Source organism: Anarrhichthys ocellatus, unplaced genomic scaffold (genome assembly GCF_004355925.1).
Source record: "Anarrhichthys ocellatus isolate YVR2014 unplaced genomic scaffold, GSC_Weel_1.0 scaffold4, whole genome shotgun sequence".
Taxonomy (NCBI): Eukaryota; Metazoa; Chordata; class Actinopteri; order Perciformes; family Anarhichadidae; genus Anarrhichthys; species Anarrhichthys ocellatus.
The window spans coordinates 7,093,638-7,107,502 of NW_022280034.1; the positions used below are offsets into that span (position 1 = coordinate 7,093,638).

General features: G+C 44.0%; 1 protein-coding gene across 2 annotated transcripts in view; it reads right to left on the reverse strand.

Annotated features, from left to right (window-relative positions):
• Positions 1–13,865, reverse strand: part of LOC116381314 (adenosine kinase-like) — a 93,652-nt gene that overhangs the window by 70,573 nt on the left and 9,214 nt on the right. For both annotated transcript variants that reach the window (XM_031843378.1, XM_031843379.1), the window contains exon 4: positions 8,414–8,492. In XM_031843378.1, coding sequence (XP_031699238.1) covers positions 8,414–8,492 — 79 coding nt within the window. The remainder of the gene's footprint in view (positions 1–8,413; positions 8,493–13,865) is intronic.

A 13,865-nucleotide genomic window follows, 5' to 3' on the forward strand; every position in this document is an offset into this window, starting at 1 on the left:
AGAAAATAATAAACGAGAGGTGCCCTGTGTTTTCGCTAAAAAGATATTGGAGTTTCTCCACCAATTGGCTTTGGGATGGTGGTTACCCACATACTGTAAATTGAGTTTCTCTTTCCTCAATTTCTCCCACAAACACACCCAAACACACAGCCCGAACCCTTGCTGGGCAGAAATAAATGGAGACCCCAGGAGTTCCCTTTGGCTCGGGCCCTCGCAGTCTATAACGGAGCCGGCAGCTCCGATCGCTCCTGAGAAAGCAAAAGCTGCTCGGGGATCGCTTTACAATTCTCAGGGGCTCGAATAACCTGATCGTGAACTGATCCCGCGCACTGATCCTTTGGTATTGGGTTAGGAACGTGTGAAGGGGCCTGTTGAGTGAGCTCGCTGGACATCAACATCCTCACTCCGTGTTGCTCCAGTCCAGCAGATTGTTTGACTTGATTAGTCTCTGTCCGAGTGTTAGACTACCCAACGCCAAGCCCTCCAGACACCAGTATCAATGTGTCAGAGAGGAAAAGTGCCCTCCCAAGTCTCAAGGTGGAGACCATTACCCTGAGTGAGAGCACTGTAAGTTAATAGGATTCGCTCCCGATCAAGAGACTGAGCTATTTCCTGAGGCTGTTACAGGCCGAAGCACAAAAATAAATGTTCCTTTATTCAACACTATTCAGCGCCCCCCCCCCCCCCCCCCCCCCCCCCCCCTCCCAAAAACTCCCCACCACCAACTACTCTGACCCCACCCAATCCCTTTTCTCCTTGTTGGAATATCTGTTTTTACTGCAGGAGGTTGTGCTCTCACTCTCTTTTTTCTCCCGAGCAGCCAGTAAAAGTGAAAGGCTGGCAGTTTTTGTCTAAAGGAGCCATTTGTTCAGGTGAGAATGAAACTTGCATGGTAAGCAGAGCCAGGCCTGCGGTTGGACAGGGGCAGAGGGGATTCCAGATTAATCATATGGACTATACACTATGAGGATATTCATTGAGGAGTAATTGCCAAGGGCTTTATGTAATGTATTCTCCCCATGAGGTAAAACCTTGTAGCAGTGAGAAAGGACAATAGAGTAAGAGGATCATATAAAATGTTTGCTGCTCCAACCTTTAACTTGGAGCTTAACCCGGACCTCGGGTAGTAATTACAGAGTTAATTGCCTCCTGATCTGAGGAGGAAGCTCCATGCAGCTCCACTGCAGATGTCAATTGGGCTTAAGAGCCTCTTTCTGAGGTGCAACTGATCACGGATCGTCTTACGCAATTCAAAGAAGGGACGATTAGCAGTTTAGGGTCAAGTTAAAGTTTTAGGTGTTAAAATGTAAAGCAACTAGAGCTGGGCGGTAATTTAGTATCATCATCCATCGAACTAATGAGACACATTATACCACCGATTGATATGCTTATCTTATTCTGGAGTGCATCAATTTGTTTTAACTGTCTAATACCCCAAAATGTGTTGTTTACAATGATATAAAAACACAAAAAAAGCATAAATCCTCACATCTAAGAAGCTGGAGCTGGTGACTGTTTTTTGTTTACATTACTTTCATTTTATTTCCGTTGACTCATCTATTGCTCCTCTCATTTTTACGTGTGATTTTGCAATATTGTGGTATACTGCATGTCAATGTCAGAAAATGTCTTATTGATATTAGGAAATGGAACTACACACTCGAGCCTTATTTCAATGTTAACATGTATCTACTTTCAGTGAAAACATGTCGACAGATTAAATAAGCATATGGTGTTATTATTTCATTTTACACTGCGCTGCAATACAAAAACATAACAAACTTTTTCTATTACACATGTGAAGAGGCCGCACTGGAACATGCATTAAAGATTGTTTTGACTTATATAGTGTGATGTCTATTTAGACAGCATAAACATACTTTTATTAACATTGGGAAATTGATTTCATAACCATATCGTCTTCCTTTGGTTAGCAGGACACGATAGAAAATAAAGCACATTAGACTATATAATAAGCCTCTCTGGGTGGAAAACAGCAGACAGGTTTCTTCTGGGTTTGTTTAAAACCTTAAGGGAGAATAGAACATTTCACCACAGATCTGAGCACAGCTCACTCAGGAAACCTGAATGTCTTCAGTGAGTCAAATAGTTAAGTTGAGCCGGTGCTGCCATAAACCCGGTGGGAGAGCTTGGAATAATCTAGGCGATGTTAATGATGCAATTTATATGTGAGGGGACCGGTGTTTGGCAGGCTCTTTCCGTCTGAGCGGGCTGCACAACCCAGCGAGCTCCCAGCACCCCCTGCTAGATGGAGGGGGTGGAGTAGGAGGAGGATGTCAGAGCCCATGTGAAAAGAGGGAGCGAGCGAAGCACTGATAAGAGCCATTACTATTAGTGTCTGTCTGTCACCTGCTGTGCGTCATCCAGCCTTCTCTCTCTCTCCACATGCGCCCCCATCCCACGTCGATCCATCCCCATCCTGTTTTCCTGAGGCACATCACTTCAAATTTGCACTCACCTACACATTCTCCATCCCGCCACAGATATACTCGGGTTGGCTTGAAAAGCTGAGCCAAAAGCTGCACTCTGCAAAAAAACTACTGCGAGCTTTGTTTCAAAACACTTGTGAATTAGTGAAGGTGCAGACAGCTGCCAGCATTTACTCGATAAACAAAACAGCCAGAGATGAATAGCTGAGTTGGCACAAGGGGACGCGATATTCGAGACATACCGTTTCTCAGTTTTTCCAAGCAAACACAAAGCCTAATTTGGTATTTCATTTATTACTTGGCACAATACTGCGGCTCCTTAAACTTATGAACTCGGGAGAAATGAACAGTAATTGCAGGCTGTTCTTTATTTTCTTAAGACCTTTTTAACCAAAATATTTAAAGCTGTTGCTATGCAACACTTCAACCGCAAGAGTGGGAGCATGCTGAGAATGTGCCAAATAAATGCTACCGCCGCAGACATTCTGCGGGGGAAATATGAGCGAGGGGCATCGTTCGATAATCACGTGAAAATGTGCAACGGTTGGTGTAAAATGCCCAATCATCCTTTCATTCATCAGTTACTTGACCTGTGTCGATAGATAGTTTGTTTAATGATGAACCATTGTTTACAGTCTGAAAGGCTCTCATTCCACAGTCACGTGAGGACGTTTTATTCATACCAGCGCCTGCTTTTTAAGTGCAGAATACAGCGACGTGGCAGGCAAACCAAGTGTCCTGTGCAAAATATCATTCGCTAGTTTGACACGAGAATGCTGCCAGATATGTAGACTACTGTCTGTTTAACAAGTCCTTTTAGATTTCACTCAAGAGCGCGCCTGGAGCCCGGGCAACTGTACAACAGCCAAGCAAAAAAAAAAAAAAAGCAAGCAAAGCCAATGGCCTTTCTTCCCGAGCCTGGAACCAAGGACTTAAAGCAAGGACACGTTATGCAAGATATCACATTGGATTCTGCTGCCAGCCTCTGAGGCCACATGATACACGTTGAGTGAGTCTGTCTCCCGAGCCCTCAATGTTAATCAACACACCCACTTTCCAATGCATACTTATGAGTTACAATCTACTCCCCACGTCTTCCCTTTGGCAGCTTAAATTAAGTCGCAAATTTGACGGCAAATTAACTTCAACGGGGACGGGGCGGGTGCGTCACCTATTGCAGCAGTCTGTGCCATTTTCTCGACCGGGGCAACGCAACCCTCGTGCAACTGAGGGGAACATTTAAAATCAAACAAATGATCTTCGTGTGAAAGTCAAACTCGAGGAAACGGAAGAAAGAAAAGGTGCCACGCGTGCCATGACAAAGCCTCGCATAATCGCCCAGTCAACCTTTATCATTGTGATCACAGAGCTTGAGATTTAATGCATGCTGGTATTAGCTGTGACGTACAGTCACAATACAGTTGAGGTGGGAGGAACACATGCTCAGTACGCACAAGTGTGTGTGTGTGTGTGGGTGTGTGTGTGTGTGTGTGTGTGTGTGTGTGTGTGTGTGTGAAGGGGAGGTGGAACCAACAGAGATCTCCCCACTTCATCATTGAGTAAATGGCACCACAGACGTGAGCTGCGACTTCACAGCTGCCTCGTGGCGGGTGACATTGAAGCCCACGCATGAACACATCGCTCATCAAAGCGAATGAGGCGTTCTTTTGCTTCCGCTGCTTGTGCCGAGGAAAAACAATGGCAGCCCCCCTCAAGTGCACACTTTGCACACCTGGAATGTCTAGAATGAGCGGAGATGGGAATGAAAAAAGGGGGGGTGGGGTGGGGGGGGTGATCCATTTGGTTTCATGCATCTCTCAGGAGAAACTTAACAGACTGTAACCTTCCACTGCTTCGTAATGGGGAGGAAACTGCAAGACCCCGGTGCCATAAAACGTCTCGGAACGGGTGCTAACAGCGGTTCCGCAATTAACCTGTCTTAAAACAAACAAGAGGCTTTTGCATTAACAACAGGCACATACTTGAGAGGGTTGATTTCTGCAGCGTGAAACTCAAAGGCCCACCAGGGTTCAGGTTTTTATCGGTCATTAGTGTGCTCATTTCAGCACAGCTGCACCGAGATCTATGAACTACAAGTTCACTCAGTGTGATCAAAACCCAAAAACCAAAGAGCCAGAGCTCTTATAACAGAAGCTAAATGGCGCACCATCGAACGTCTCACTTAAAAGCCCTCAAAAGTCTCTTCACAGATAAAGAATATTTCTCCTAAAACCAACCCTGAAGTGTGAGAAGAAGGAGAGTAAAAAAAACAAAGAAACAGTAAAATTGTGAATGCACTCTTTTAGCGTAAAAAAAATCCTCCTGCAAGTTCAGTCACATAGTTTGAACACAAAAGCTCCACTCTTTCTCCTTAACTGTCCTCTTTTCTCTAAGTGGAACCAGACGTAGGCATTTCTCCATTCAAATGGAGGCAAGTTGCTCCAGTTCTTTATTTATTTAACAAAACGAGCTTTAAAAGCCAAACATTAGGTCATGGAATATTTCCACTCCGAGAAATAAGTCAATTAGACATCAAACCCAGTTTAAGTATTCCCCTACAAAATATGAGCTGGGGAGGAACTTTTTTCGAAGTCAAGTAGTGCTGTGGGATTGTTCTTTTTTTGTTTTTTTAAATACAACTTTCAGCAGTGTGGTGCACATGCGTTTCCAATTAAGCGCTCGGAGCCAACATCCAAGCCTGGGCCCCATTCACCCCTTCAACGACTGACCAAGTCTGAGGAAATGTTAAACAGGCATCATAACCAAAACAGAGACGGCAGATTTCTTTTCAAAAAGCCTTTACTTTCCAAACAATAATTAAGACATCACAGTGAATTGATGATATGGCCTGCAAACAAAGCACACAATCTAAATAAAGGAACCGGGGGAACATACTTAATCATAACTTTTGGTGACGCGTTCACAGCTCGTGCACTTAGACATAGCAATTTGTCCCTTTTGGTGAATGGGTACAAAGCCCGTTGTACAGTGAAAAGTAATAAAATATGTCAATACGGTTGATTTGTGAGGACCATAATGAGAATGCACGGTTTACACGAGGCACTCAGAGTAGGATCTACTTCCCTGGCAGCAGCAATAAGTCTCTGTGAGCCTGTCTCTGCTCAGACTTCACTCTCTTGGCCCTAAGGAGCTGTTGGAGGACTTTGATGTTCTGTCTAAATGAATTGACTGTGCTTCTTGATACAGCCCTGCAGTCAAATGACTCGCCCCACCGATTCCGTCACCTGTGATAAACAGCGTGCGTGCTTTGGCGGTACCAAATCCTGGCTCGCATGCTCAGAAATGCCACAATTTTTTTTTTCCCTTTCAACTTTGTAAATGACTGATAAATATATATATATATATATATATATATATATATAGATATATGATTGTTGTTTCCCGCCAAGCCCTATCTGAGGAGAAGCCCTTTGATGTGAGGCTGTATGTGAGCGAGCAACGCTGGGCTGGTTTTTGTTACCTTACAGCCCTGCAACATCCAGTAGGTGAGCCTTTATGTCGGACACCCCTTCAGGGCATGATGTTTGTTAGAGCCTGGGCAAGGGCAACAACCTCCAACCCACTTCCATCACTGCTTTTTTTTGTTCTTCTTTTCTTAAGAAACAGAGCCAGACAGCTCTGCTTGCACGCCTGCAACTTCACCGACTTGATCCAAGCTAAATCTCAGGCTTATTTAGGAGCGCTGGTGCACAGATAAGCATGTACAAAAATGTTGTTGACACGTCCACCTTGGGACTTCTCGTTTGTCATTACGTGTGCTTTGAATATGGATAAGTAGTGACAGGGGCCGTGACGCATGGAAAATGGAAAGAAAAGTAATGCCTCGGCGCTAAAGATAGCACTGAGTGCGACCAATCGACGACAAGCAAACACCGCGACGGATGATTTCGATCAAAGAGTGGGGCAGAGACGGTGGTTCAAGGGAAACAATACTTATCCATCTAAGCCTCCGCTTGGTCAATTCTCATTTGACTAAATCCAATTACCATCGATTGTGCATCTCCTTAAAGCCGAGGTTTAGGTTTTCCTTGATAGTGCAGAAATCGTAGCTCGATGAAGCGGCAGTATTTAACCTATTACAGCCTCCGATGAAGCGGTTCGGTTTTGGGAGGAAAGTGCGGGTTCTACTGGCAAAGGCATTGATCCTCCCACACCCTGGGTTTTCCCAGCGTGCGCAGCGATTCCTGTGCAAAGCCTCTGAACACTTCTCTCTCTCTCTCTCTCTCTCTCTCTCTCTCCTCCAGCAGCGGCGGTGCTCCTGAGCAAACCTGCCCCGGATCGAGCATCTCATTTAGTCACTGGGGCCCTTTGATGTGGATTCAGTGCTGCAGTGCATATCATTCGTTTTTGAAGGTTCAGCTTCCACAATACAGTGGGGTTTGAAGTTTCACATATTGCAAGTGCTACAATGTGATAATCTGGGAGCCGGTTATGCATTATACATTTTTCATAAAAGAACACCATCACCTGAAAGTGGAATGTGGAAAAAAAATCAGCGCTTCAAGGTATATATTGACAGAAACTGTTTCTGAGACTTCTGGGTGTGGGACGAAAACACTCTTGTTATCATGAGCATTTCGGAAACCGCTCTGTATCTTCTCTCTGAAGGGGGTGAATAGCCAAATAAACAGAGCAGAATAAAATTTGACTGGGGCCCGCCATGCCATTATGAGACCAATTTAGTCGACTGAACGCTTCTCGCGGGGCACAGGGGCCATGACGGCTCTATTCTCCAGCAAGGGCCGACAATGAAAAAAAAATCTCCTTCTCCATCTGCTTTCCCAAAGGGGTTCATACGCTCCTTGGGACACTTCCTTCAGTGTCTTCTTAAATAAAACATGAAAAATCCATGTCTTCACTGAGGCAGACCAAACTAAAGCTACGGCTTTAGCTAGTGTAATGACACGAAACAAAGAAATAATCTCTGTTGAGAATGTTCGCAATTTCATTTTTCAAAGTTAGAGTAAAGTAAGCCCACCAGTTGTTTTTTAAACTGCATCTGGCAGACAAGATTTAAAGAATTAGGAGAGTTGTTGTCCATAGCATAAACTCAAGTTGGCAATGAATGTCTGTGAGTGACTGAGGTTTACGTAAACGCTTCTGTTCATGATAATTAAAGAGTGTTTGTATGGAGGTGCACAGCTCCTCGTCTCTTTTTTAAAAGGATGCTTACTGTCTCCAATTGGTGGCAGCCTGAGGGCCTGCCTGCTTTCTTTTCCCTCGCTCTGTATCTATCTTGTGCGAAATACACACAAACATAAAAAAACACACACACACAAAAGCACGCGTGTACAACTACGAACTCTACACACTGCATTGACAAGTACAAACAAAAACAACCCACACACAAGAAAGAGACGGCGCTTTCACAAACATCAGCCTCTCAATTAGCTTCTGCACTCATTTCTCCTTGGAAGAGAATTATTTTTCAGCTGGGTGCTTTTCCCTTTGTTTATTGTAAGCAGACCAAAGCCTTATCAGCAGCTAATCACTGCATGTCAAATTCACAGACTTACTGCAGTCACTTCAAAAAAAAAAAAAAAAAAACAGAAAGAAAAAAAGGCTTCAGTGAATAATCTTCTCAGGTTCAGATTGCCATTTTAGTTTTAGACGCTCAAATCTGTCGAACAGCCAGGGAGACGATCAGCATTTGTTTGATATAATTCCTTGTGACACGTTAATTGCATCTACTTGTAATTCTCTCTAATTGATGTTTGATACGTCTCAGGAAATTAGGCCAACTAGATAAGACTGCAATTATTATGAGTCCTCCTCGCCTTTCTCTTTCCGCAGCAAGGTCTGATGAATTCACTACACCTAAAACTGTAATGTGTCAAGATGCTGTGCAGCTACGCTCTGTATTCCCAGAATAACAAAGCCGGGGTTATGAGCATATCAGCGTGCATTTAAAAACACACTGCAGAGGGCCAACGTAGACTAACCTGAGCAATTTTGACAGAGTTCTGGGTCGAACCACCGGCATGGTATTCAACTTTGCTCCTCTTGACAATTTCTTCAAACCTGAAAGAGATAAGTACGAGACAACATTCAAGATTTACCACAACATGAATAATACCAGACGCGGTGAAGGCTTTCGTGTAAACACCAGACATAACCAGCTGTAACATTAGCAGACGACAGGTTTAACAACACTTGTCACATTACAACATGTGTAGGAGGAGTGAGGAGAAATTGCATTTCATAAGCACCACAAATTAGTCAATTCAAAATCCATTATGAGAGGTTACACAGGTACAGTTGAGGAGCAGCTGTGATTACAGATAATGAAATCTAGTACAGACATGTGTGTTCTCCAGAGAAAGGACTCTAATGACTCTGAGGATCCACCTTTGTATCAGTATCAACATGTCAGATAATCCACCAGTTCACCACAGAGTGCAAACAACAAAAATCCCAGTTCATGGTCCATTTCAACCAACATGACTTAGCTAACTATCTAGCTGCGTTTATGGCTTAAGAAATTGTTTGTGTTGTTGTAATACTCACTCCGACCACAGGGGGCGGAAGTGCACCACATTCTAAATAAGACTTAAGGCATTCGTGTTTTTTTCTTCCATGCATTTTAAACACAAGGTACACATATTGTGAGTTAGTAAGTTATGTAAATTAAAACTCACCTGGAACAAATAATACATGCTTGTAGTCCTTTATTTAGTCCTAGTTTAGTTTATTTAGTTTTAACCATTTATGCATTACTTTTGGTAACCTTAGGCCTCTCTGCTTCCCACTCTCTCAATCCCGAGACATAGAGTTCAAATGTTACAGCTAACTCCAATTTATTTATTTATTTTCAAATTTTTTTCAGCAAGTCTACAAACTTTAAACATATCTTGGCAACTGCAGAAGAAGCCCCTTGTTGGGAATCACAGGGTTCAAATTCATCAAATCTGTAAAGAAGACACCAGCACGTCAAGTCTGCGATGTAGCGTTGCCATTCTTCAACTGTGACAGTCTAGGTGCACGCAGGAAACTAAAAAAACAAAACTAATTTTGTTAAATGGGATACTCGACCACAAGTAGGAATTGAAAAGAGGCAGCTATGGTTAAAATGCCAACTTGATGAAAGCAAAAGCAAAACTCAAACTATTTCCTCAAAAGGATGCATGAATTAAAAAGAAAGTATTCATCTTTCCAGATCGGCAGCCCTTTTGTATTTCATAGGTGGCGTTTTAGGAGCAATTACAGTTTCCTTGTGAGCAAAAACCTTTTAGGCGGATAACTTGTTTAGAGACCACATCTGATTAAATGTTTGATGTATGAACCATACAGCAGAGTTTAGAGACGAGTGTAACAGACTAAACACAATGAGTCAAGAAAACAGACATGACATTGGGGGAATGGGGAGTAAACAATTGCCGAGTTTTCAAACATAAACCTCAGGAAACCTCTCTTGGGTCTCCAGTGAAACACTGAAGGCAGTTCTATCATTTTTTTTACATCAATAGCTCCAATGCTTATGCGTAACGTGATGCAAAGCTGGGCCACGCGGCGAGATGGAGTCTTTATCTGGGGAGCTGAGAATATGAATAATGTGTACTCTCGACATTGTTCACACAAACAGCCCCCCCCCCCCAGGGGGCCGGCTGCATAAACGTGTCCACCCCGCAAAGGAAATTGACCTAACTGCAGTCAAGATGATACGCCACATAAGGAGGTCCTTGGATTTTGTTTTTCTCTCTCAACTGTAAGTTGAAGACTGACAATTTGCAAGTGTATTAACATCAGGGGAAACAATCCAATGACATAGAAGTAGTGTTATGCGTAATTCCACTGAAAAATGAACTCGGTAAAAGCGTTATTTTGAGAAAATGCTGAAGTGCCAATTCAGACTACAACATTTTCAGGGGAAGTCAACAGTTGCAAACTTGAATTGTGAAGTTGAACCTGGAAATATGTTATGTGTATTGTATGTGCTCGCTGCAGACAAGAGTAATATGTATGCAACGTGCATCATGGCTTACCAACACATGTCAGCCAGAGGTGTTCCAATACTTTAGCAACAACCTGGTTTAACAAGGCATGGCCGAATTTTGAGCGAGTGTGAAAGTAACCTTTACTGCTTCAAAGAAAGTCTGCATATCATGTCTCAAGGCAAGGGGGGGTCTACCCAGGGCAGGATGTTCCTAATAAAAGAAAGAAAAAAAAAACTTTCCATGCAAGTGGAAAATATGCTAACCGGGGAAAAAAAAAAAAAATTCCTTCCTGAGACACCTGTTATGACTCCTTGACAAAGGAAGAATTTGAGCACTGTGGGTGTTTATAACACGAAGGCAGCCGAGGGACTCCAGAACCCATTTCAAATAGACACACAGCTTCTGAGGATTTCAGCTTTTTCTTTTTTTTTTCCTTCCTTCCTAGAAGTATTTGCTCCACCTTTCAGTGCAGACAGCATGGGGCCCTGCTTCTTGGACGCCTCGACAATCCCATCCGAAAAGGAGCAGCTGCCTCAAGACCTTTACACCCTCAAACATCATGTGATCCCATAGTAGTGACACCGTAAACGGCCCCCTTGGCCATTTAGCAAGACAAAATCCCTTTCCATCTACTGCAGTCTGAGCTCACTCCGTGATGGGAGGGAGCAGAGGAAAAGAAATTGTTTTGAACAAAATGTCCTCAGCCAGTAACCTCTGCTTTTAAAACCTGCTCGTGTTGTTCAATGGGGGGGAGCAATTCCAACTATGCCAAATGCATTCCTCTAACGTACGGACGGCCTGCGTTATATAACACATGCTTGACAAGAGACTGCCCCTGATTAAATGCCACCCTTAACTAAAGGCACGGTGCTGTTTTTCAATTTCATACCTTCCAATTTGAGACTAATAGAAGCACTTATATATTCTTCAATCAAAATTAGGGGAATTAGGCCACTGAATGCTATGTTTGTATTCAGAGGTTATCACAGTCCTCCTCGAAAACTAATACCCATTATACACATTCAAATTGTTGGGGCAGATCACACAAGTTGGGAACATCGTGATGTTTACATTCCTGTGCACGGAGCCCCCACCGACGCTTCCCATCAAGGGAAATGTGAGAGCTTCCACTACGAGTGTTCTCTGCCCCGAGTGACTCATGAGTTCCTCTCTCACCTCCCCAAAAAAACGATTATTTACATGAGGCAATAATTCAAGATCTTCTTCTCTAAGTCCCTACACGGGGGGCAAGGCGAGCCCATTTACCCAATCCCTCTTCATTCGCCTTTGATGTTAGCCTATCTCGATAAGACCGGATGAGTGCCCTAAAATCCCCGTCGAGTGATTTCACAGGAAGAACAAGTCTCTGTTAATCAATGGCTAGATTGGATCTGGATCCTCAGGAGTGGTCTGCCTGAAAGTCCTCCCGAGTGTTTGAGTGCACACCGGGGTAATTCATCGCTAATGATCACCGCGGCACCCACTCTTCCTGCGTCCGTCCTCGTTTAATTGCCTCGTTCACGTTTAACCAGCTTACAAATCACACGGACAGGCAGGGAAACATGATCAAACAGCACCTATCGCTAATCAGGGGAGGGCAAGGGAAGAAGTGAGAGGACTCGGGCCTTCTTTGCTGCTCTCCTTTGGGGATTAGGAAGGAGGAGGCTTGTACAGGAACAGTAAATTGTCTCGGCTTCAGCCATAGCAGCCAGGTACATTTAAACAGGCAAACCCATCTGTCTCTCTCTCTCTCTGTGACAGAAGCAGAGAGGGGGCCGCACGGCTAAAAGGCTTTGGTAATCCCAATTTCAACACAGGCATCTGGAGTGGAGACAGGTTCCGCCATTGATTAGATTCCCCAATCAGTGTGTGCATCCTACGCCCGCCTTCCTTGGTAGTCTGGAGGCAGTACAAGGCCCGATGCACAGTAATTGTTTCCATAGGTCAGGCAGAGGAAAAACAGCTCGGGGACGTGATGAAAGGGAGATGGAAAGGGTGAGGAATATTGTTGTTTTTCCCCCCAATTAAATTGTTTGTCAAACCCTTCACAAAGGGTTACGCAGTTTATCTGTTTAAAATCAATACGCTCGTCTCAGTGTGAAAGCTTGTCCCGACACAAGACAGGCCCATTAATTATTCTGTTCTGCGCGCTATCGCCGGGCTGCTCAAGGTTGAGCCTTATCTTTTCTTATTTCAAATCAATAATTATCTTCTACCTTGCTCGCACTCCCCCTCAGAAATAGATGTGCTTTTCACTCAATGCCTGTAGAGTCTCTCTCTCTCTCTCTCTCTCTCTCTGTGTAGCAACTGGTGAAGAACGCAGAATGAATAGGACATTCTTATCAGTGGAACATTAGGGCAGGATGGGAATAGATGGCGAAGAATGAGACGCATAAGAGTACTGAACACAAATGAGTCATGATTCAAACAGCGAGCGAGGCCTTGTTCCCATCCTCTGATACAGTAAGGGATGAACGTTGATTTACACAACAGCATAATGATATTGCCATCCTTCAGGTATCTCAATCTAGTCGTTTAAATCACTGTTCAGCTGAGAGAAAAACGACTTCAGCCGAGATGAGCATTGTAGACTGGATGCACAATTAATGACTGCACAATTACATGGTCGTAATGAGTGAGTAATTGCATTAGAATGCAGAAACAACAAATGTACATCCTTTTAATAATCAGCCGATCTAGCAGCCCGTTTGTTGGCATTAGTTGAGGACTGCTGTTTGTACTTAATTAGGCTGCACTCAAGGATTAGGGCGCCGGGGCAAAATCTGGTGATGGAGGATGAGTTCATATTATTTCCTCTTAAAATGTCACAGGTTTTTGGCTTCGCGCTGCAGAGGGTGGCGTTGTTTGTCACACTGCACTGTGTGTGGATGTGGGAGAGGGAGTGAGAGAGGACATGAAAGAGAGAGAGAGAGAGAGAGAGAGAGAGAGGGACACATTGAGGGAAGAGAGTGGGAAGACGGAGCGTGTAAGCAAAGATGGGGCTTCTGCTGTTCTCTTGAGGATTGAGATTTGAAGCCGAAGCACAAAGCCGTTGAGACATTCCCCTTATCTAGGAGGTTGATACCAGGATTTTGGTGATTCAGAGCACTCTGTGTGAATAATTCCACCAACGCCCCCTACTGCGGGGACCATATGGCCCAGTGTGAACTTTATACACACGGGGAGTGTTGCTGCTCACCAGTCAGGCCTCCCATCTCTACCCCCGCACAGGCTAGGTGTGGAGACATGATCGGCTCGGATGGTACGCTAACTAGCCTACATGTGTACGGGGCTGCTGCCATCATTGGCTTTTTTTTCCGTGTGGCTGCTGGGGATCAAAGATGACTAAAAATAGCCCTGAGCATGCTTTTCTGAACTGAACATGCAGTATGTACTGGCTGTGATGCCCACATTTTAATTATAAAACGCTCTTTTAAAAAGAAAAAAAAAAAAAAAAAAA